The 24,533-nt window shown below is 39.6% G+C and overlaps 1 protein-coding gene across 1 annotated transcript; it reads right to left on the bottom strand.

Annotated features, from left to right (window-relative positions):
* Positions 1-329: 329 nt before the first annotated feature.
* On the bottom strand, positions 330-24,283 carry LOC125246071 (NACHT, LRR and PYD domains-containing protein 12-like). The gene is made up of 10 exons (XM_048156914.1): positions 24,233-24,283; positions 7,872-7,961; positions 7,657-7,794; positions 7,447-7,497; positions 3,649-5,446; positions 3,123-3,296; positions 2,841-3,014; positions 2,559-2,732; positions 2,277-2,450; positions 330-1,005 (listed from the first exon to the last, which is right to left on the bottom strand). The coding sequence occupies exons 2-10, from the start codon at positions 7,939-7,941 to the stop codon at positions 747-749; spliced, it is 3,012 nt and encodes a 1,003-aa protein (XP_048012871.1). The 5' UTR covers positions 7,942-7,961; positions 24,233-24,283; the 3' UTR covers positions 330-746.
* Between the last annotated feature and the right edge of the window lie 250 nt (positions 24,284-24,533).

The raw sequence follows: 24,533 nt of genomic DNA on the forward strand, positions 1-24,533 counted from the left end.
GCAGCATGTTGAAATGATGTGCCAAAATGCGTTTTCTATTAGGCTACAATGAAAATATTGTACAGTACAGTTCACTGCTGATATTCTGAGAGCTTTCTAGTCTCGCGGCTGTCATCAGCAGCGCCGTGCATCGCCCAATCAGCGGATGGCGGGCGGGTGCGGTTTTGAAAATTGGTCAAAAACTTTGGTGCGGATGGATGGTGGACGGATGATGAGTTCTGTGATGCGGTTGCGGATGAAATAATAGCCCATCCGCGCATCTCTACAACATGAGGGTGAGTAATAAATGAAAGAATTTGGGTGAACTAACCCTTTAATTCTGTAAAGCTCATGTACAGCTGTGTTGTGTACAGCCTGGATGAAAGTTACCATTGTGTTAGGAACAAATAAACTTCCTTTGGATGAAGCTGATTGGATCCTGTGTTTTGACCAACACCCCTTGAGGAAAGCTAGATATCAGACATCACTTACTACAGTCCCCTTTTTCAGGCATACTACATAAATTGTGAAACTATTTTACTGATGAAGTCATGGGGCAGCACTGACACATTTCTGTGTATGTGTATGTTTGAATATGTGTGTGTTAGTCTGTCTGTACTGCATTTGTGTTCCTTTGTATTGGACATAGAGTGGGAAAAATCATGCTCTAATTTAGTTGAGACCTGCCTGGAACTACTTTAGCTCTGCATTTACTTGACAATATTTGAGCACTTTAAAAAGTTTGTCAAACAATCAGAATCAAGCATTCAACAGCCCTGTAGTGTAACTGCAGCTAAACCTCTGTTTATTCTCAGTAAGAACTTTTGTAAATGTATGAAATAAATAAAATCAAACTCTTCCAGCTCAACATACTTAAGTAAGCAGTTTTGATGGTTGAATTTATCAATGAATGACTCTCCTGGGTGATTGTAGCTCAGGTCCAGCTCTCTCAGGTGTGAGGGGTTCGAACTCAGAGCTGAAGACACATAACCACAGCCTTCCTCTGTCACCATACAGCCAGACAATCTACAAACACACACAGCAACAGTACACATGACATTAGTTTGACAATCAGACCAGTCACTATCACACACTGACCTGAGCAGTTTGTATGCTGTTATTTTCTGTAGATTCAGTAATTAAAGTAACAAAAGTGTTTGTGGAAGTGTACCAAAGTATTCATTCAATTTTCTAAACTTGTACAGTAGTGGAGCATGTGCCATTCACAATAGCAAATTTGATTCCATCCGCTGAATCGTTGATTTTCTATGGCGAGCAATCAACTGTGTTGGGCTTGTTCAGCCGGTGACAAGTCAAGAATCTGAAGAACGATTCAATGAATGATTCAAGTAGGGATGTCCAGATCTGATCACGTGATTGGAAATCGGGCCCGATCACGTGGTTTCAGACTCGATCGGAATCAGACGTTACCTCCTGATCAGGACTCGGATATATATGTATATATATTCTCATTATTTTTTAACACATCTATAGTTATGCTGTGGCACAGAGTTAGACCCTTTTGACTCCACACAGAAACAGCAACGCGTGCGGCATGACATCACTTTGTTGCAGAGATGCTATTGGTTAAATGCCGGCAAAGTAGAACATGGAAGCAGCTTGAAGCGGAAAGCGCGAGTATGTCTGCGGTCTGTAGGTATTATAAAGTTGATGACAACAACATTGCCATAGCAAACTGTGATGACAGTAAGAGTTAGGAGTGCAGTTCCTGGCTTTGCAAACACTGTGGCACTTTTATTTTTTTTATTTGTTTACATGCCTGCCGGGTGTTTTAAGTTGAGGTGCTATTTGTTTTTATATTAGACTTTTTTTATATTTACTGTTGCACTAAAGTCCAAAAGTGAAGAATTTATGTTATGTATTACTTGATTGTTCAAGCTACATCACAGAAGTGCTCTGTTTGTTAACAGAGTTGTTGAATGTTAAAATAATGAATTAAAAATGGGTGAATTAAAAAAAAAAGGAATATCCTGGATCTGTTTTTTCGCTCTTCTTTATTCTTTTTTTATGTATTATAGAAGTATTGGATCAGGACTCGGTATTGGTAGATACTCATAATCAAATGACTCGGACTCGAGGGCAAAAAAAACCTGATCGGGACATCTCTAGATTCAAGCAAATCCATATTTGTACGAGTACGAGTACAAGTACATGAGCTTGGTATCGGGCCCGATCAATTTCCATTGACTATTTCCATTACATCGAGAACAAATGTCACATTCGGTTATAATCATTTAACGTGATAGCATATTGTTAATTATTTTAAAATCATTTACCTCAGTATCTCCAGCTGACAGTTTGAATTCTTCAGCCCATCAGAAAGAAGCTTCACTCCTGAATCCTGTAGATCATTGTTACTCAGGTCCAGCTCTCTCAGGAAGGAGTTTGAGGATTGTAGAACTGATGACAAACTCTCACAACACTGAGCAGTGAGATTACATATGGAAAATCTGAACAATAAAGACAAAATGTAATTGCATACAGAATCAATCTTAGCTGTGTGTTTATAAATAATTAACTTAATGGAAAATAAATAAATAAAGCATTTAAACTCAAACCTCATTATCTCCAGGTGACAGTTTGGACTTTTTAGCCCCTCAGAAAGAAGCCTCACTCCCGAATCCTGTAGATCATTGTTACTCAGGTTCAGCTCTCTCAGGAAGGAGTTTGAGGATTGTAGAACTGATGACAAACTCTCACAACACTGAGCAGTGAGCTTACATATGGAAAATCTGAACAATAAAAACAAAATGTAATTGCATACAGAATCAATCTTAGCTGTGTGTTTATAAATAATTAACTTAATGGAAAATAAATAAATAAAGCATTTAAACTCAAACCTCATTATCTCCAGGTGACAGTTTGGACTCTTCAGTCCATCAGAAAGAAGCTTCACTCCTGAATCCTGTAGATCATTGTTACTCAGGTCCAGCTCTCTCAGGAAGGAGTTTGAGGATTGTAGAACTGATGACAAACTCTCACAACACTGAGCAGTGAGATTACATATGGAAAATCTGAACAATAAAGACAAAATGTAATTGCATACAGAATCAATCTTAGCTGTGTGTTTATAAATAATTAACTTAATGGAAAATAAATAAATAAAGCATTTAAACTCAAACCTCATTATCTCCAAGTGACAGTTTGGACTTTTTAGTCCATCAGAAAGAAGCCTCACTCCCGAATCCTGTAGATCATTGTTATTTAGGTCCAGCTCTTTCAGGAAGGAGTTTGAGGATTGTAGAACTGATGACAAACTCTCACAACACTGAGCAGTGAGATTACAGCACTGTAGCCTGTGTAGCGAACAAAACAATCAGTGATATCAATGCTTCTTAAGTAGTGTTTATAATCTAGAGCATAGATAACTTGGAAAAACCTTTGACTGTAGCGATGTATGCAAAGCTAAAACAATTTTCATAAAACATCAAACCTGTATTTTCAGTTTCTTTAATTTATGATACAATTAAGAATAATAAAAAGGGTTCAACTTGTCTGATGGTGGAGACACTTTGGCATTTAATATCATCACACACATTGATTTACATTTACTCGTTTTTCTGAACTGTCTAAGTCATCCATTTAAAAAGAAGTCCCAACTACAAAAGACCATCAGTGCATATAAATGAATGTAATGAAGACTCTTACAGTGCTTTTTTTGTGGTTTTGATCACTGGCAGCAGTCTTATCACTGCTTCATCAGATCTTCTGTATTTCTGCAGTTCAAACTTCTCTTGAGTCTCTTCTGACATCAGGAGCACAAACACCAGACCAGACCACTGAGCAGAGGAGAGATTCTGTGCTGAAAGATTTCCTGAGCTCAGATTCTTCTGGATTTCTTCCACAAAGTCATCTTTCAGTTCACTCAGACAGTAGAAGAGATTGATGGTCCTCTCCACTGATTTCTCCTTCTCTATTTTCTTTTTGATATAATCAACAGTGTTTTTCATATTCTCTGTTTTGAGTTTCAGTCCTGGTACTAATTCCTTCAGGTCACTCTGATTGGACTCCAGAGAGAGACCCAGGAGGAACCGGAGGAAAAGGTCCAGGTGTCCGTTCTCGCTTTGTAAAGCTTTGTTGATCACAGCCTTATGAAGCTGAAACTGTGTCTTTCTGGACAGTGTCCATGTCAGTTTTTCTCTCTGGAACTGAAAAAGTAGCTTTGCTTTCTCATCTTTGCTAATCAGAAACACATAGAGAGCAGCAAGGAATTCCTGGATGCTAAGATGAACGAAGCTGTAAACGTTTCTTGCTGAAACAGCTTTTTCCTCCTGAAAGATCTGAGTGCATAACCCAGACAACACCGACCCTTCACTGGCATCTAGTCCACATTCCTCAAGATCTTCTTTGTAGAAAATCAGATTTCCTTTCTCCAGCTGTTGAAAGGCCAGTTTCCCAAGCTTCAGAATAATCTCATCAAAAGACCTGGCATTGGCTTTAGGTTCAGGGTAATCACTGTATTTTGCTGTCATTTGTTGCTGCTGAGTAAGTAAGAAGCTTGTGTACATCCCTGTGAGAGTTGTGGGTGTTTTGTCATTGCTCTCTCGAGCCAGTAGAGGTTGAAGAACAGTGAGAGAGATCCAGCAGAAGATGGGGATGTGGCACATTATGTACAGGCTCCTGGATTTCCTGATATGACGGATAATGTTTCCAGCAACCTCAGTACTGCTGTTTTTATTGAAGTATTGCTCTTTCTGCTCATCGTTGAATCCTCGCACCTCTGTCACCTGATCAATGTAGTTTCGAGGTATCAGACTGGCTGCTGCTGGTCTGGATGTGATCCAAATGAGTGCAGAAGGAACCAGATGTGTCTTAATGAGGTTTGTTATTATCTTACTCAATGTTGTTTTTTCTTTAACATCTGTAAATCCGTCATCCTCTTTAAAGTTCAAAGGGAAGCGACATTCATCCAGCCCATCAAAGATGAACATGATTTTACCGTCACCATCAGGAAGAGAGGGCAGGTCTTCAGGATTACTAAAGAAGTATTTGTTAAGAAGTCCTATAAGACTGTACTCTTCTTTAATCAAATTCAGTCTACGGAATGGAAGCGGGAAAATTAAGGCAATATCCTGATTTTCTGTTCCTTTGGCCCAGTCAAGGATGAATTTATTGACAGAGACTGTTTTTCCTACCCCTGCGATGCCCATTGTCAGCACTCTTCTGTTTCGTTGACCCTCGTGGACTTTAAAAATGTTATTGCACTGGATTGGTGTGTCCTTGGCATCAAATTGTTTGAATTCGATCTGTCTCACCTCATGTTCACTCAGTATTCCTCCAGTCTCATTCTCCACCACATATAGATCAGTGTAAATATTGTTCAGGTATTTCTGATGACCAGTCTGAGAATTACCAACCAATATTCGTTCATACTCTTGTTTTAATTTGACCTTCAGTCTCCGGCTGATCTCATGAAGAGCAGCTTTACTGTCCTCTGCAGCTGAGCCTTTGAGAAAGAGGGAAAAAATCAGCAAAAAGTGATCAGTTTTGAAATAAAATAATAAATCTATATGTAAATTCTAATATAGTCTGTGATTCCTATTACAAAAATAACAACTGCACATGTGTGGTAACCTGAAAACTGTGCTTCTAACTCATTCAAATGAATCACACTCATACTGTAACAGTGTTTAAATGTAGTCTTACACAGACTATGCTTAAGTTGACTACATTTGCAGTCATGGAAATGCCTTAACTCATGTCGACTCGCATACAGTACAGTGTCGACTCGACTGCAGTGCTCGTAAATGTAATCAAAGTAGCCTATTATTAGCCCTATTAAATATTCTTTTGCATTTCTCTCTTGCGCTTGGGAGTTTGTTGTCATTTTCTCTGTGCTCATATATTAATATTCATTGTTCTTTATAATGAGTGTGCTGTATGTCTGTGCTTCATTAGTTGTTCTCTCCCCTCTTCCCCCCTCTACACAACCACTTTTCCAGAGCTTTACACACCCATTTTAACAGAGTTTTTCCAGCTCAGAGGTGTGAACGACCAGGCTAAAACATTGATTACTTTCACTTTAGACATAACCATCTGTGTTTATGTAAATCTTGTGTGTATTTGACAGTATTAGCACAATCAGATGTAATCGGGCGCTGTTTGACAGGCTTTTAGTGTGCGCGCTTCGGGTGTACATGCTCGGAAAAAACGCATGTCAGAACAGCATGCGAATTAAATGTTTAACCGGCAAAGCACGTGCAAATAATGAACTTTTGTGATTGTGAATAAGTGCAGTGTCCTGTGAGTGTAACTCTACTGCTGCGTTAACATGTGACGTAGGGCTGCACGATATTGGAGAAATCTGACATTGCCGATATATTTCTGCGGATACATATTGCGATATGAAATAAATTAGGAAAGAATAATTCTAGAATGACTGGGGTGATTTAATTAAATAAATATTTTTCAGGTAAGTATTCAGGTCCAGAAAATGAATAATCCAATGTAAAAATAACACTACATAGTCTACACTGTATAAATTGAATATAATTAATCTGTGTTAAAGCTGCAAAAACGATTTTCTCTTTGTATTTTGTTGTTTGTTAACATTCATGACACAGAAAGCAGCAAGCCTGCTGTGACTTAAAGACCGAATGCGCGGATCCTGTATAATGATACACATCCGTTTTCTTTGTTTGGGTTACCTAAGCCATAAGCAACTGTGTTTACAAGGACATTTTGACATAATTCTGCATGTATATGTCTGTTTAAGTGAAGTAGATGCAGAAGTGAAAGTAATTTGGTGTTCACTTGCGTCTGCGTGGCTCTATGTGTCACAGGACCTAAACAACGTGCAACTTTGGTTAAACTTTGCAATTCCTGCGATGCAACTATCGTGGATGTGCATATCACAATATCGATGCTAAAACGATGCGTCATGCAGCCCTAATGTGATGTGAATGTACGTCGAGTTGTACAGTATTATTGGGATGAAGGGCCAATAGAATTGCAACTTATTGCGCGCTGTAAAAATCCAAATCAAGCTGTCATTTCATATAGGATGCGGTTGTCACTCCCGTAAATAACCGTACTGTGTGTGAACGTAACCATATTAGGAACTCAAATACAGGACTGACAAACGTATTCTGCTGCTGTGTGAACGTGACCTTAGTAATAAAACAACTGATTCTGACAACAGGGATAGCAAGTATATTTGCTTAGCATAGTGCCAAACATGACAATTATGAGATTAAATTCCCATTTCGCTCCAAAATATACAAAATCAATGTAGGCTCCAACATCACTATCAGTTGCATTTGAAATAATGAGCTTCTGTAGCTTCTTAACATAGAGTGAAACAGAGTGAGTTCTTTTATAAACTTTTATACTGTGAAATAGGCTATGTCGATTAATACTGCAACTATGTCGATTAATACAACAAACGTGTCTGTTGGTGTTAGTCAGCATCTGTCAGTACAGCGTGAGAGAATACGACTGTTGTACCTTGATCTGCTGTGTGCTTCTCCGTCTGTCTCTCTGAGGCTTTTTGTGGTGCTGTGTGGAGAGAGAAAAGGAGAAAAGTAAAAAATAAAGGACAAAATATACATATAAACTGAAGAAAAGACTGTTATGTAGCCAAAGTATGTCTGCCCATGAGCAATACTGCCATAAAACAAACTTCATTAGTTGTGTCTCAGTAAGCGCTGTTGATACCGTTTCCTGCAGTGTTGTAGATGAAGGTCACTGGGCCTGTGAAATTGTTTCTATTGAGTAAAGGGGCATTTACAGTTGCTCCTGTTTCAGCATTCACATCAACACTGACTTCACTGTGAGCGCTGCTGCTCATCTGGTCTAGAACAGAGAGAGAATAATGACATTTATTAAATGAAAACTTTAATATTATACATTGATATTCTTTCCTTTATTACCTTCCTTGTGTTTCAGCTTTTCTTCTTCCATCTCATCTCGTGTGTCACAATGCTGATCCGCAGATGCCATCGTCCTTCACTGACTCACTGCTGATGGACATGAAGAAAAACAGTAACATTTTACAACAAGGTTCATTTGTTAGCTTTAGTTAATGTATTAACTAACATGAACTAACAATGACATTTGGTACTGCATTTATTAATCTTTTATAATGTTAGTTAATAAAAATCCAGCTGTTCAATGTTAGTTCACAGTGCATTAACTAATGTTAACAAATATAACTTTTGATTTTAATAATGTATTAGTATAGTAACTATTGATTTGTTTAATGTTATTTTGAAACTAACATTAACTAAGATTAATGCTATATAAGTGTTGTTCACTCTTAGTTCATGATAACTAAGTTAACTAATAGCTAAAGCATTTAACTGTTTACTAATGAAACAATAAGTCCGCTTTTACCAGGCACTTTCAAAAAATAAAGGTACAATTTGAAAATAAATAAATAACTTTTTTTTTTTTCAAATAGTCAGTGAAAGCAGGTGTTGAACCTTCAGAAAATGTTGAGAATGTGTGGAGGTCAAACTAAATATTTAGTTGAAGTATATACACAACTCCATTACTCCTCTAGACCAGGTGAAAGTTCTCCATTTTCCAAGTTAGAAATATTATAAGTTATTGGTTTGCTGGCAGTGTTCAGGACTCAGACACACTCTCACAGTTTAAATCTTGAACATAGACTCATGTCTTTAGCCTGAAACACACCTAACTTATGTCTTAACCTTGTAGTAACGCTGCTTCAGTCAGGCCTGCGGGAATCACACTGTGAAACATGAATCACACTCCACTAACATCATCAAAATGCGTAAATAAAGCTCTGTAAAAACATAACTTGAACCTTACATGGTCCAATCCTATTTTAGGCATGCTCTGGTGCAAATATAAAAAGCAAGTCTGGACCTGTCAGTGTTAAATCATTATAAACCAATCTCAAAATTGCCTTTTTTGACTAAAATAATGGAGAATGTGGTTCTTATTCAACTTTTTACATTTTTAAATGAAGAAAAAAATCAGTTTGGTTTAAGGTCTGCATAGCACTGAAACTGCTCTTCTCAATGTGACAAATGATTTGTTGATGTTGTTGGCAAATGTTCTAACCTTTTCCTGTAAATTAATTAAATATATTCAATAAATGCAATTAGAATAACAACATATTGAGTTGTTATCAATTCAATTAGATTAGTATCAACAAAATCTATGTTTTGACTGCAAAAGAAACAAAAGAAGCATCTGAAGTGCATTTAGATGTATTTACAGTGTTTTTAATGAAGCTCAGGTGTGCAATGAAAGAATTTTCACTGCAGTTACAACTGCATATATAATGTTATGAGATTAATGGGCCACACTTTAGATTAGAGTCCAATTCTTCTTTTCCTGTTTGCTGTTAAAACTTATGTTTAGATCCATATCCTCATGTTGGACGACTGCTATTCTGTTATATGATTTTAAGAGTATGAGGATCCATGCAAAATTGATGTCATATGGACAAAAGATATAATGCTACAGATATCAAAGTGTTATAATGGTTACAAACATTAAAATGCTGTTGAAATTATTAATTTAATGTTAGACGAAACATACTGCTAAAGAGAGAAAAGTTGTTGTCTTATAATATAAATGAAAAACATATTAAATAAATTACTGATTTGCGCTTGAAGCCTAATAATTGCTGTTTGCAGCTACATTAACACTGTTAAATTAACATTAACATTACATTGTATCACATTAAGAAACACTTAATAAACACACAACAAACACTCTAAACTGTAATCATTTGTAATGTAATGTAATTTGCACACTTCTGAATGTTGTTGTTTTCAGTTTTTTAAAGACAGGAGAGTGAACAGAGACGAGGAGGCACTGGGACTCAAACCTGCAGAACCTGTGTGTCCTGATCTAGTGCAGTACCATTGTGTCACTGATGATGTTCAACACTGATAATGGAGGAGAAATGCTGCTCTTTCATATAGAGTTCAGCATACAGACAGAAGGAGGCAGTATTACATCAAAACTGTCTGCAGACGTCATCAATCTGTTGAGTTTCTCTCTCAAAGAGCGCATGATAAGAAATACTGTTAGAAAAAGCATCAGTCACTCACTAATAAACAGTAAAACACAGAGAAAAACAGTCACATCCTGTGACAGTACTATCACAATGTTCGGCCTTCTGTGATTCACCAAAGGGAACCAAAGGGAACCTCGGCCAGCCACTCTTGAGGGGAACGGGGTCACCCTCATTGCCACCAGGGAGGCCGACCTAGTCTTCTAGGGGAACAGACTTAGTCCAGGCCAACCCTGTCTGAATACAGAGCCTCTAGAAAGCATTCTTCAAGAAGAGACAGGTAAGAGTGGCTGCAGACAGGCAGAAACCAGCTCAGACCCGCGCTTAGAGACGGGCATCCTGGAGAGCAGAACTCAGCTGAATGCTATGAACCCTCATATCGAGGGGAGATATTCCGCTCACCTAGGATCTACCCAGTGCTTAATTAACGCACTGAGGAGGCTGTGCGCTAAAAACCCTTTTTCCCAAAGGGGAGCACAAACCAGCCTGGGGGCTGATTCTTGAGACGGGGCCTGATCAAGGCCTAACCATCATAACCAGCTTAGGGAGCTAAGCACTATTACAAACCCAACCCCAAGGGGGAAGCGCAGAGCTCACCTAACAGCTAGACTATGCCAAGAGCACATAACCATGGAGGCCCAGGAGGGACTTAAAACATGACAACAGTAATAATTGAAAACAGAAGTAACTTCAGAAAAGTGGCCTGACTTTGGCACAGCCATTCTGAACATCTGTCTAAGCCTGAGGCAGACAGTCGACTTCTATGACAGCAATAGAAAGCTGCACAGTGCTCTTATGATAATCCACCCAACACAATCCGACAAGCAGTGTACTCAGGAAAAGCACCTTTTTACTCTTTAAGCAAGAGGAGTACAACATACACCAACACGTATTAAGGAAGGCCTGCTTTGAAGGCCTATAACCTCAACAAACACGTGGCATCAGCTCGTGGTAGTGTTTAGGTCCCAAGCCAGGTAAATAACCCGCAAAACAGGGGGTTGAATCTACCACTTGGGCCCCTGGCCAAAGAAAAGTGTATATAACTAGTTCTCAGAGAGAAATACACCCAAAACAAACACCAATGTGTCCAAAAAGGCTGCCCGCAGGCTTAGTATCCTCCAGGATACATGGCGTAAGTCTCATGGCCGTTTCTAGGAGCCTAAAGATCCAACCTAGGCGCTAGGTGGCTCTTAGCTCAACTAGAATCACAGACTCAGAGAGGCAACAATAGGCTAAACCAAACTTCAGTAAGGTGTTACTACTGTCATCTCAACCTAAGTCACACAGAAAAACACAATCTGTACCAACATGTAAACTAAAAAGGAGGCCTGCCGATTCGATAACACGTGGCTTCAGTTCGTGAATTTCCAGGGAACCAAGCTACAGGGAACCAGTTCTAACCCAGTTAACTATGGGAAGATAACTGCCAACTGTGCTAGGCTACACTTTCCAAACAGGCAAAGTACCCTAAGTTATGTGACTTAAAAGGGAACCAAACACAACCAACATGGCTCAAGGGAGGCGAATTTAAGCCTGCTACCTCAAGCAACGTGCTGCAGTGGCCTGAAGCAGTGTAAAAAACAGTATGTGAGCAGACTGGAATCTATTAACAGCAGTATAAATCATTGCTAACTAGAAGGAGGCTGAACTACAATCTAGCCTACAATCACCGTATAAGCAATATAGCTGAAAAACAGATAACTGAAAAGGGAGCTGACAGATACTAACTTTCCTCAAAAAGTGATCTAGCTACCCTGAGTATGCAATCCAACAGGTGATGCACTCAGTAATCCTGGAAAAGGATCATAAACGCTCACATAGAGGCCACTTTTTAAGAAGGCCATGATAAGCGGGTGCCAACCTGTGGCCGCATAACCAGCTCACATATCAAATGCAGGGCAAACGTCTAGAAATACATGCTATTTTGACAGAGGGAAAAATAAAATCATTGTTACAGATTCTCAAATCTGTTCCAAGCCTAGAGGACCGAGCTAAAATGCTGCGTAGTCAACTCAAACTTGAAAAATCAAGTGGCTCGGAAAAATAATTTATTTTCCCTCTTATCGCATGAACATTCTAGAGAGTGGGGCCTAGCAATATTAGAAGCATAACTTATCTACACAAGATAAGGGCCTACCACCTGAGAAACAGCATCAGGTTTCTAACGAAGCAGTCTAAAAACCTAGCTGTTACACTCAACGTCGCTCCTACATAAATAAAGGGATAATCTGGGCAAAAAGGTTCAGCCACTCCCTCAGGAGAAGGCCAAAAACTAAAATACATATGGGAATCATTATACGAACACCATACATACACTCAGTTCTAGCCTGGCTAAACACCATACCCAAATAAAATCCCTAGCATTTCACTGTTACACATTCAGGAAATAATACAGGAATAAAAACAAGGTCGAACATTTAAGCGATAAAATCAGACCTTGTCTTACCTTCCCGCGGCTCGAAGACCAGAGATTCCTTCCTCGCTCTTTTAAAGGAGAAGAATGATATCCCCGGTTCCATAAGCCTATGGACCTTTTCACTATCAAGCCAGAAGGCGGGCCTTCAGAAAAAATTCATCATGGGCCGGCCACCGGTCCTGACTGTTCAAAGGTGTTCTCCTGAACGTGCACAGATTAGATTAAAAAACATGTCCCGGGAGGGCGAGGAGAAGGGGCGAAGGAAAGTAAAAACCCTTCCCTCGCTGAGAGAGGGGAGCAATCAGCGGTACTGATCACGCCGCCTGTTGATCACCTCTCTCAGATCAGTCTTCCTTCTCCTCGCATCCCGCCGCTTCTGAGACCTACTCCGTGGCGGAGGAGGCGCTCGAGCGGCGACACTGGATCTCTGGTCCTGCCTCTGAGCCTCGGCTCGAGGCGGACCAGATCCCCCCGGCTGTCTGGGCCCAGAATCGGACCTGAGCGGGATGCATTTTTTAAATGCCGCTGAGCGCGCCCTCGCCTCCCTGAACTTCCCAACGACCGCCTCAACGGAACCGCCGAAAAGTTCAGATGGCGAGACCGGGGCATCGAGGAGAGAGCCCTTCTCTTTCTCCCCGATGTCCGTCATGGTCAACCATAGGTGCCTCTCCGTAGCCACCATACCATTGATCTCCCGATCGAGGCGGCCGTTTGCTTCGTGGCACGGAGAGCCAAATCCGTGGTTTGGCGCAGCTCAGCTACCGCTTCAGGGGACAAACCCTGCCCCTGATCCAGGTCCTTCAACAAGTCAGCCTGGTATGCTTGCAACACCGCCATCGTGTGCAAAGCAGCACCAGCCTGACCTGCAGCAGCATATGCTCTGCCGTTCAAACGTGATGTCATTTTTAAGGGTTTAGACGGCAGAACCGGAGCTTTCAGTGTCGGCGCCCTACCCGCGACGAGATAGTTAGCAAACGTCTCGTCAATGGGGGGCATCGACACATACCCATGCTGGCCCAGATCCTCCACATCAGCGAAATTCCCCCGCTGATGCTGATGAATCCTGGCCGAGAATGGGTTCTTCCATGCCTTCTTCACCTCAACATGTAGGTCGGGAAGGAATGGAAGGCTCGCAGGAATTATAGGGTTGTGGTCGTAGAGAAACCGTTCGTCCAACCTGCCACGAACGGGCTCTCTCTGACGCACCAAGGCAGCTGCAGCCTGCCCGCAGCGCGTTCCACAACCTCTAATAATTCCACATATGCTGGACAGGGCGGCTTGGAGGGGAAAGAGGCAGCCTCAGCCACTTCTTCCTCCTCCATAGCCAACACCTGCTCTTGGGGGCTTGGAGCCAGAAGAGCAATCGCTCCCGGATCCGATGACGTCAATGAAACAGCATCATCGCCCTCCAGGAGCTCATCCCCGCCAGCCGCCGCCTGGGATTGAGAGACCGTGACACCTCTCTCAAACTCAGCGGCGAGCTCCACCTGCGAACCCCAAGAACGCAGCCGCCGCTCGGCCTCGGCACGAGCAGGACCAGATCCCCCGGGAACCGGTGTCGACGTCTCTCCCCTCGAGAAGAGAGTCAGGCGGGAACGGAGCGTTCTCAACGGAAAACGCTCACACAGCTCACAGCCAGTGTCCTCAAACGCTGACCGTGCGTGCTCTTCACCCAGACATAACACACACAAAGTGTGAGGATCCTCCGGGGTCAGAAACCTCGGACAAGGATCCACACACTTCCTAAAACTTTTGCCCTCAGACATAGTTTTGTACTCACAGTTTGTAATTTGGAGAAACAGACAGTGCAAGACACAAGCAGTCCCTGAAAGACGAGAGATAATGACTGCTTCCGCGGGCGCGCTCTTATACTTCCGGGTCGCGCCCCTATGACGTCATAGGCTGTCGCCGGCCAATGAGCATTGGAGTTATTGGATGGTTGTTTTTCAGACACCGAGTCACGTTAGACGTTCCCCCAAAGCGTGAAAACGCAGAGTGGAGTTCCCTTCGAAAGGGAACAAATTTTTTTAATCACAGAAAAAAATGTGATTAATCGAGTTTTTTTTTTTTAATCGATTGACAGCACTAGTTTTAACATAGAACCGCCCAGGAGTGCGTTTCCCAAAAGCATTGTTATCCAACTAACATCACAAGTTCCGTTGTTACTAAGATTCCCAAAACCATAATTCAAATAAATCGTACTGTGGTAGTTCAGTAGCGAGTTACATTGTTGTTCGGGAAACGCACCCCTGAGCGAGTTCACAGCGAGTTGTAAATAAGTCCACCATTGCTGCACTGACGAGAACAACTCCCAAGTGTTTTAGGTGTTCTGTAGCTGAATGGATTAATCTACATAGATCTCTCCATTTACTCCCGAAATCTGAGCCGCTGAAGATGAGGTGGATTAATTTTGTTTTAGAAGAAAATCTCCCTCAACTCTACCGAAATTCATTTATGTCTCCATGAATCATTTCACACCGGACTGCTTAATGAACAAATATCAATACAAAGGGACGATACAAAACAGAGACTGTACTAAAAAGTTGTTATTCAAGCCAAGGATGGATTAGTACAAAAACTGTTCGTGATCCAGCTTACAGTCTCCACAGTGATATTGTATACAGCAGTAATGAAGGTGAGAGCACTTTATTACAGTTCATCAAAGTTGATTTACAGATATAAAGCTAACCAGTTTATTATGCACTGTAACGATCTTTAGTGATATTACAAGTATTTAATCAATTTATGGGTGTAATATATGAATATAATAAATCATAAAGCCTTATGATTAATTATGATACATATATCGACCCAAGAGGGAATAATGCACATATATGGTGAATTAATTACAACGGAGTATAATCAATTACATATATGATTAGTTCTAGCTTAATAGTTGTTTAGAGAAATTATCCTAGTTTATCCAGCAAACCATTAGTTTTCTCACAGACTATTATAAGAGGAATGTTAATCTCTGGCCACGAGAATAACTTTCTATTACAGCACTTTACATCTATTGCAGGGTTTTTGTTTTAATATAACTGATATTACAACTTTAGCACATTTGTCAGCTAAACATTCATTCATTGTTTTCTATTAATGACCCTGTGCTGCCGCCGTTTCATAATGAACCGAAAATTTAAAACATAAATGGTCTCAACGTTGTATTTTGTATTTCAACATGAATTTATATTGATTCATTAAAAAAAAAAAAAAGTGCCTCCTCATTTCAGAACACCACTGCACGCCACTGCTTTCTACCTTTATAAAACAGCAAAAGACAGTGATTAAGTATATACAGTCTGTCTGTGCTGCGTGTTTTAAAGAGAAGTGCGCACATTTGCTCACACGATCAGCTGGTGATCAAAATAAAAGGATTTGTCTTATTAATTACTACAAAAGTAGGCCATTGTAATTCCCCTATACTGTTGTGTAAAGTAACTTTTGTGTAAAATAATTTTTTTGTACTGTTGTGTAAAATATTTTTTTATTTTTACATTTATTTTAGAGTGCATTTGTTACAATATGTGGATATAACTGTCATATGAATAATTATATAGGCCTAAATCATTATTATATTATTATTTTTATATTATTGTAATAATTGTTTGGTATCCTAAAACACAATGTAGACTGAGACAATATCACAACTAAAAAGATGTTTGAACCATCTTTCATGTCCAGGTACAATGCTGTTTCTTTGTTCAATTTTGCACACTGTACATGGGTTGAAGCTCTTAATTTTGAGCTCTCAAAGTGCACCAGATTGATGCATTTAACCTTAAAATGTACAAAAATACTACAACAAAGCTCATTTCATGACAACAAAGCTCATTTCATGACAGTAAAGCTGTTAACAGAAAATTAAAATGTCATTGGGCAAAATATTTGGGCTAAGCCTAAATATTCACAACGTCTGGCTCCGCCCCTGGATATATATATATATATATATATATATATATATTTAACATTGATATAAGTGATTACTCCGATTTAGACCTACCTATATTGTACTTACATAACGCAAATCTGCCTGTTAATATTTTGTATATTTCCCCGGCGTCGAAATCAGGCACATATAATGTCAGAAAATACGACTCCTGTCTACATGTCCATGGATTAGGTTTATTTGACAAGTTGTGAGAAACACTTTCGAGCCCAACCTTTAGTGTAATTGTTAGTTTTACTCGCATTTTCCCAGTTTCCTCTATTAAATCCAGTCACGCAGCAGGTTGTTTTGCCACTCAGTCCAGCTGAGGGAGAGTGTTCCGGCGGGAAAGTGACGTCGATGCAAACCCTCTATTGGAACTGAACAGTTGATGATGACATAGAGCAAGGACGCAAGATCGCGAGGTAGTAGGCTATGAAAACATGATGAAACTAAAGTTTCTAAATAATTCAGATATCTTATTTTGACTCAAGCATTATTAGCTCCTGTAGATGGACGTCAGAAACGTACAATGCACACACCTCAAACTGCCTTGTGTAGTTACTTAAAAACGTAGACCTAATTAAGCCTACGTTTTTTGAAAAATGTGCATCTACTTCAAAATTCGTGTTTTCGGTATGGTGTGTGTAATTTTCATTGTAGAACAAAAAGTCAAATTATTGTCAAGTTTACCACAGGCTTTATTTTACACATAAATCGAAAACCCCCATTATAAAACCGCATAAGAAAATCAGGAGGTAACCAGTGGTGAATTAGTCTTCCAGGGTCTGACGTCATACTTGCATCACTCTATAGCACAGAAAATAATAAAAGTTTTGTGTTCCATGGTACTGTCTGTGATTGTGTATGATAACAATCCTTTCGGATATGAAATTAATATTCAATTAGCTAGATCTAGTTTATGAAACTACATAAACAGTTGGCCCTTAATGACTGCTAATTACCTAGTGACTAAAAAGGACTATACTATTGTTTGGCATTTTAAACTTAAACCAATTATGTAGTTATTTATTAATAGAAACGACACTTCTGCATTTATAAATTTTCAGATAGCTTAGCTAGTTTTGCAAGCTAGCAACCAAACTAAGCCAGTTTAGCTACCAACTCTCTGCTCATCCTGAGATCCTTTTGTCTGAAGCCGGTTCACCTTAGGCCGTTTTGCCTGATGTTGGATAATGCAATTTCATAGACTTTATAGAAGTTTTCCTGAGAACTGATGCCTTTTTGTCCAGTGTTTGACTGGGATCCTGCAGGTCGAGGAGAAGAAAGAGAGAGGGACAGTCAGAGGCAGGGCAAAGCGAGAGTGGAGAAGGCAGGAGAGCAATGGAGAAACTGAGGGAGAGATGAGCAGAGAACATCAGACAGGGAGCAAGGGCAAAAACCACTGGTCACAAAATAATAGGGGTGCAATGGTTAAGATTACTCTTGGTTCGGTTTGTATCACGGTTTTAGGCTCACGGTTTCGGTACGGTTTGGTATGTGCTATGTATAGGTAAAAAAGTACTACTGTCAAATAAAAATGAAGAAAATAAGAACAAATAATCAAACAGCTATAAATACAGTAAAGCAAAGACACAAATAAATAAAGCATTTCAGGTTTTTCATCCAGTTTTCAGGTACAGAAATTGAATAAAGTAGCTAATAATATGTAAAACAACATTGCATGTAATCATCACTATAAATTAAATATAGATTATTAATTAAAGGTCCCCTTGAACATGTTTTTAAAAGATGTAATATAAGTCTAAGGTGTCTCCTGAATGTGTCTGTGAAGTTTCAGCTCAAAATACCCCATAGTTTTTTTTTTTTATTAATTTTTTTAACTGCCTATTTTGGGACATCATTAACTATGCACTGATTTACACTCGACGCCGCCCCTTTAATTCGCGTGCTCCCTGCCACACCAGCTCTCAACTATATTACAGCGCATTTACAAAGTTCACACAGCTAATATAACCCTCAAATGGATCTTTACAAGATGTTCGTCATGCATGCTGTATGCATGCTTCGAATTATGTGAGTAAAGTATTTATTTGGATGTTAACAGTTGTTTCTCTATGAGTTTGAGGCTGTGCTCCGTGGCTAACGGCTAATGCTACACTATTGGAGAGATTTATAAAGAATGAAGTTGTGTTTATGAATTATACAGACTGCAAGTGTTTAATAATGAAAATAGCGACGGCTCTTGTCTCCGTGAATACAGTAAGAAACGATGGTAACTTTAACCACATTTAACAGTACATTAGCAACATGCTAACGAAACATTTAGAAAGACTATTTACAAATATCACTAAAAATATCATGATATCATGGATCATGTCAGTTATTATTGCTCCATCTGCCCTTTTTTGCTATTGTCCTCGCTTGCTTACCTAGTCTGATGATTCTGCTGTGCAGATCCAGACGTTCTGCCCTTTCTAATGGCTTGAATATGAGCTGGCATATGCAAATATTGGGGGCGTACATATTAATGATCCCGACTGTTACGTAACAGTCTGTGTTATGTTGAGATTCGCCTGTTCTTCGGAGGTCTTTTAAACAAATGAGATTTATATAAGAAAGAGGAAACAATGGAGTTTGAGATTCACTGTATGTCATTTCCATGTACTGAACTCTTGTTATTCAACTATGCCGAGGTAAATTCAATTTTTGAATCAAGGGCACCTTTAATAAGTTACTATTCAGTCATGAGCAAAGAGTGATTTCCTTGTCTTTTGTTGTTTGATAAACATTAAAACACATTCAGACAGCAGGAACACAAGGGCTGCTGTCTCTTTAAGACATAGTACACGGATACTGAACACATGCGTTCTTTCTTGAGCGCTTAAGTTCATTTAAGACATAACCGACTATGCTTGCCAGGGTGCTCGCCAAGACGGGCATGTTGACATAATTTTGTGTGAATTTGTCTGTTCAAGCACAAGACTTGAAGAAGACCTCAATATTTATGCACGTGTGTAAGTTCTCTGTCGCGCCTTGCACTCGAATGTTTAAATTGTCAAGGCTTAAATGAGTTTAGTTTAAACGCAGATAGCAAAGTGTGCAGTTCAGGTTTCACCTGCGCTCACGGGCTATCAAACACCCAGGTGATGACGGCGTAAATGACTGCTCATAGAACACACGGCACTCGCACTGAACAAAGTTTAGGGAAAGCCAGAATGCGTATCCATCGACAGAAACATACAAATTCAACTCGCCTAACTCTCTCTGTCTGTTTTATTTATTTTCTAAATAAAATGTGTGTCTTCTATGGAAGATACAGTGAAGGAGCGCTTGCTTGCAATGACGACACTAAAAGAATTTGATGCAGACTGTATTACTGCTGCTATAGAAGAGCAGCTAGTGCATCATGCCATTGATGAGCTTAAGTGTGTAGCACAGTCGTATGATGGCGCGGCAGTTATGAGTTAGGCTGTAGGTGGTGTACAAGCCAGATTTAAAACAAACCATCCTGAGGCCATTTATGTGCACTGCTATGCACATCATCTCAACCTAGTTTTATGTCACACCTGTCAGGCCATACCAGAGGTCATGGATCTCTTTGACCTGCTGCAGAATGTGTACTCATTTTTTTGTAAACCATCACAAACTCAGAGATGTTCAAAATCAGCTGGGGTTAGAGCCATTCAAACTTGTGCAGCATTCAAAGACCCGCTGGTCAAGTCAGTGTCTATAAATGCCGTCTTAGAGAATCTCCCTGCAGTTCTTCTGTGTCTCTCCAGCATCAACAGTAGGACTCCATGCCAAACTTAGCAGATTCTCCACAGTATACCTATTGATAATGTTCAAGACTTTCTGTCTGTAACTGAAAACCTGCACAAATATCTGCAAAGTGAAACGGTTGACCTTGCTAAGGCTGCTGAGTACAAAGGAGCTGTGTGTGAGAAGGCTGCTATGCTTTATTATACTGTCAGGACCATTTGTGCAGCAAATCAGTGGCGCGTCTAAAGATAATAGAGCCCATTATAATCTGTGATATTTTCACACTGGATGCGGCACTGAAGACAGCTTCCAGAATCTACACGAGTTCAATGCTGGATTTACACAAAGGCTTTTACTGAAAGATGAAGCAGTTCCCACTTTAAAAGCTGAAGCTGCTGTTTATCGGCCCCAAACTGTAAGTACGTTTTATTGTTTGTCTTTTAAACGTAATGTTATAGTTCTGTTGCTATTTTTGGTTGCATCAAGGACATATACAAAGAGAAACTCCTTTCTGTTAGCCAGTTAGCTAAAGTTCTAGTGCAACAAACACCAACAAACTTCTATGTTCATAGACAAACAGTTGTTCATGCTATAAATTAAACGCTACCTTGACAAAAATGCTACTACTCAGTCATGTATTCGGCTACAGTAAAGCTTTAATCAGGATAAAACTGTATACTGAAAGCTAACAAACAGCAGTGACAGCATCTAAACACTTTGACACAAATACTAAATGAAATACCATTCATAAAATACCATTCCTTTAAAAGCCGCGATTGGAGAGGTTCTGCTTTTTCCTCTTCATCTGGGTCTGATTCAGCTCTATTTGATACAGCAATATAGATGCCGTTATTTACATTTCCACTGAAGCACATGTAACAACAAATGGTAAGGGGCGTGGTGTTTCCGGATGTTTCAGGCGAATCACGATACACTGGGCCAGCTAACCAATCAGAGCACATTGCGTATGTCGGAGGGAGGGGCTTCATAGAAGCAGGAAGTCAAACGAGCCGTTCATATGACAGTGGAAACAGAGGTGTAGAATAAAGGTAAAATATATGAAAAATACAGCGTTTTCAAGAAATCCAAAGCATTAAGACATGTTAAACTGTGCCCCAAAAACACAATCAAGTCTAGAAAAAAAACACTGAACCACCCCTTTAAATAGTCTCATAAATATTAATATCTCTACATGTTTACCTTTCCGCAGTACTATGACCAGTTTCTGATTGGCGGAAACACTCGTGGGGATAGGTCAGATGGTTAAAACCCAATGACAAGCAGTTTTGCTTGGCTTTCGCTTTAATTCGGGCTTACTTTTACAATCTTTTACAATCATTCTGCTTGCACATTTACATGCTCTTTGACACTAAGAGCTCATTCCAAGACTCAACTTTTACGCCTGAGCCTTCGTTGAACCTCACTGAAGAAGAACCTCTCAAAGTCCTTGCTTCCAGCAGCTCGAGAAGTAGAGAAACTTCTGTTATGCAGCAATGTGTAAGCCCGTAACCAACACATGAGGCTCAGCCCTGCAAAGCCAACCATCCATTCATATCGAGTGTTGCTCCTCAGAACTCAACGACGACCGACCGCCAGCCAATCAGCACCGCCGAGATTCCCTCCAGCACCTCTGTCAGGAAGTGAACACGTGCTCACAGGAGCATCCAAACACAAGTACGGTCTCCTTATTCTTGCTGAACTGGTGCAGATCTTATTAAAGGGATAGTTCACCCAAAAATGAAAATGTGATGTTTATCTGCTTACCCCCAGCGCATCCAAGATGTAGGTGACTTTGTTTCTTCAGTAGAACACAAATGATGATTTTTAACTGCAACCGCTGCCGTCTGTCAGTCTTATAATGCGATGTCAATGGTCACACAATTTATAAGAGTTCAATAATCATGCACAGACAAATACAAATGAAACCCTGCGGCTCGTGACGACACATTGATGTCCTAAGACATGAAACGATCGAAACCGAACAGTATTTATATCATTTTTTACCTCTAAAACACCACTATGTCCAACTGCGTTCAGCATTCGCTTGGTGATGTCTGATCGCGCTCTGACAGCGGAAGTGATGTCTCGCGCATATACATAATTGTGTGACCATTGACCCGCATTATATGTCTGAAAGACGGCAATGGTTGGAGTTAAAAATCATCATTTGTGTTCTACTGAAGAAACAAAGTCACCTACATCTTGGATGCTCTGGGGGTAAACAGATAAACATCACATTTTCATTTTTGGGTGAACTATCCCTTTAAGCAAACAAACTAAGGTTGAATTGTTAGCATTATTGCTGATTTAAAAAATTGATTCAAAAAATTAAATGCTAATTTTTCTGTAATTGATTGGGATTAATCTCGATTAAAAACATTGGAGTTTTTAAGTTTTTTTTTTAAGTATATTTTAAATATTTGTTTAATGTGTCATGACAGATCGCTGTTCAAGCCACACGTAAACCGATCATCTCTTCCTAGTTATTGTGTTAATGGTGTGGTCTCAACAGACGGATGTTGTGCTAATAGTGTTAAGAGTTTTGAAAATGTGACTACAGAAAGAATGAACTGATTAAAACTGTAGAAGTGTTTGGTAGTTTAGTACTAGTGCATCTCGAACATGAAGTTATCTGAAAGCTGATGAGGAGAGCTGAGTAACGAGATTTGAAGAAGTGTATTGAGAAACATGTCCTAAAGATGTAAAAACTGTAAAAAGTGCAGATGACTTTAATTGTGTTCATCATCCCATCTGTAAACAAAATGCTCTTTATCTCAGTGTTAAAGCTGTCACTTCAACAGTCCAGTATGGGAGTAAACTGGGTGTCAGCGCCACCTGCTGTACTGATGTGAATTTGATCTTCATTCAGCTCTTCAGCTATTTGGTTTGAAACTATGAAGTGAAAATCTCAAGCACACAACAGATCCACACAGACACACAATCATCAACTCACAGATCAGACACAATATATAAAATCTCACAACAGAAACCTTGAAGATCTCCTCAGAGTCTCCAGAAGATCTTCCTCATTTGAACAGACACTTGATTCCAGCAGAGCTGATGAGAAGAGGATCTCCAGGTTAACTTTACCAGGTTCAGCAGGTGATATAGTCACTGGTCATGCCTCGAGTGTCGAGTCTAGTTTATTCACAGAGCGCTTTACCACTGCACTATAGACCAAAGACTCTACAGTCTGCTATCAGCCGGAAGGAGGGTGTAACACAGCCTCAGACCAGAGAGAGTAAATGTGCTGCTCTTTTTGTCACTTTTTTTTAAAAAGACACAGACACACCCACACCCATCCACAAACACACACAGGTTTGTTTTATCTCAGTGAGGACTCTCCATAGGTGTAATGGTTTTTATACTGCACAAACTGTACATTCTCTCCCCCTACTCTTCCCCTACTCCTAAACTTAACCATCACAGGAAACTGTCTGCATTTTTACATTTAATAAAACATTGTTTTGTAGGGTTTTTTTTTAAGTCGATTGGTTTATGAGGACAAATGAAGTGTTCTTATAAAACATGTTTATGTAATACACATGTCACTACACACAGTTGTCTCCTCATAAACCATATACAGTCAAACCAAAATTTATTCAGACACCTTGAACATTTCATTCATTAATGCAGTTTATAAAAAAAAATGGTAATGAAATATGACAAGATCTCAGAGTTAAACTGTGTCAGAAAACAATCAATTAATTATGTCAGATAACACTTCAGCAAAACATGGTCAGGTCAAAGTGTCTGAATAATTTTTGGTTTGACTGTATATTCATACACTCACAGGCCTTCCAGAAAGCAGGTTTGTATCTCAGAGAAGATGTTTCAGGGTTAGTTTACTTCAGATAAACGTCTCAAAGCTTCAGATGTTTTCTATGGAGCCCCGCACATGATGCTCGCTTTACATAGTTGTTCCCTCGGTTTATAAATCGTGCGCATGATTTAGCCTACTATTGTTTTCCTGCGTGTCATGAGCGGGGCTCCGTAGTTTTCAGCACAGATTACGTGTCAGTTAATTATAAATCATTATTATTCAGCCCTACTTTTCCCATCTCACATTTCACAGATCTGCATTCAAAAGTGAAAATATTGTATTTATGGACTCTTTTTCATCTATTTTTTAAAATAGATGAAAACAAAAAAAGAAAGATGAAACACTCACCTCAAACCATATTTGAAGACTTTTCTGTGTTGAACAGCGGCTCTGAAAGTGTTCACTTTATGTGAAATAAAGGAAGTGAAACTGCTTTTGAAGTGTCAGTGACAGTCAGACGTCAGCAAACACACTAACTCTTCTCTGAAATGTGTGTTCTCACTAAACTGAATTTTTTAGTTGTGTTTTTTCAAGTTTGTTGATACAGGTTTTTTAAATTTGAATAAAATGAAAACTAAAAGACTTTCAAATCACATTATTGATAAATGTTTAAAGTGATTTTATGTGTGTCGAATTTTATGCACAAAAT

The sequence above is a fragment of the Megalobrama amblycephala genome, linkage group LG14, assembly GCF_018812025.1.
Source record: "Megalobrama amblycephala isolate DHTTF-2021 linkage group LG14, ASM1881202v1, whole genome shotgun sequence".
Classification (NCBI taxonomy): Eukaryota; Metazoa; Chordata; class Actinopteri; order Cypriniformes; family Xenocyprididae; genus Megalobrama; species Megalobrama amblycephala.

Coding starts and splice junctions, on each gene's coding strand:
- LOC125246071 (XM_048156914.1), bottom strand. CDS start 7,941: ATGGCATCTGCGGATCAGCATTGTGACACACGAGATGAGATGGAAGAA. Junction 7,795..7,871: donor AAAGCTGAAACACAAGGAAG/GTAATAAAGGAA, acceptor TCTCTGTTCTAG/ACCAGATGAGCAGCAGCGCT. Junction 1,006..2,276: donor TGTCAGCTGGAGATACTGAG/GTAAATGATTTT, acceptor GTGTGTTTGTAG/ATTGTCTGGCTGTATGGTGA.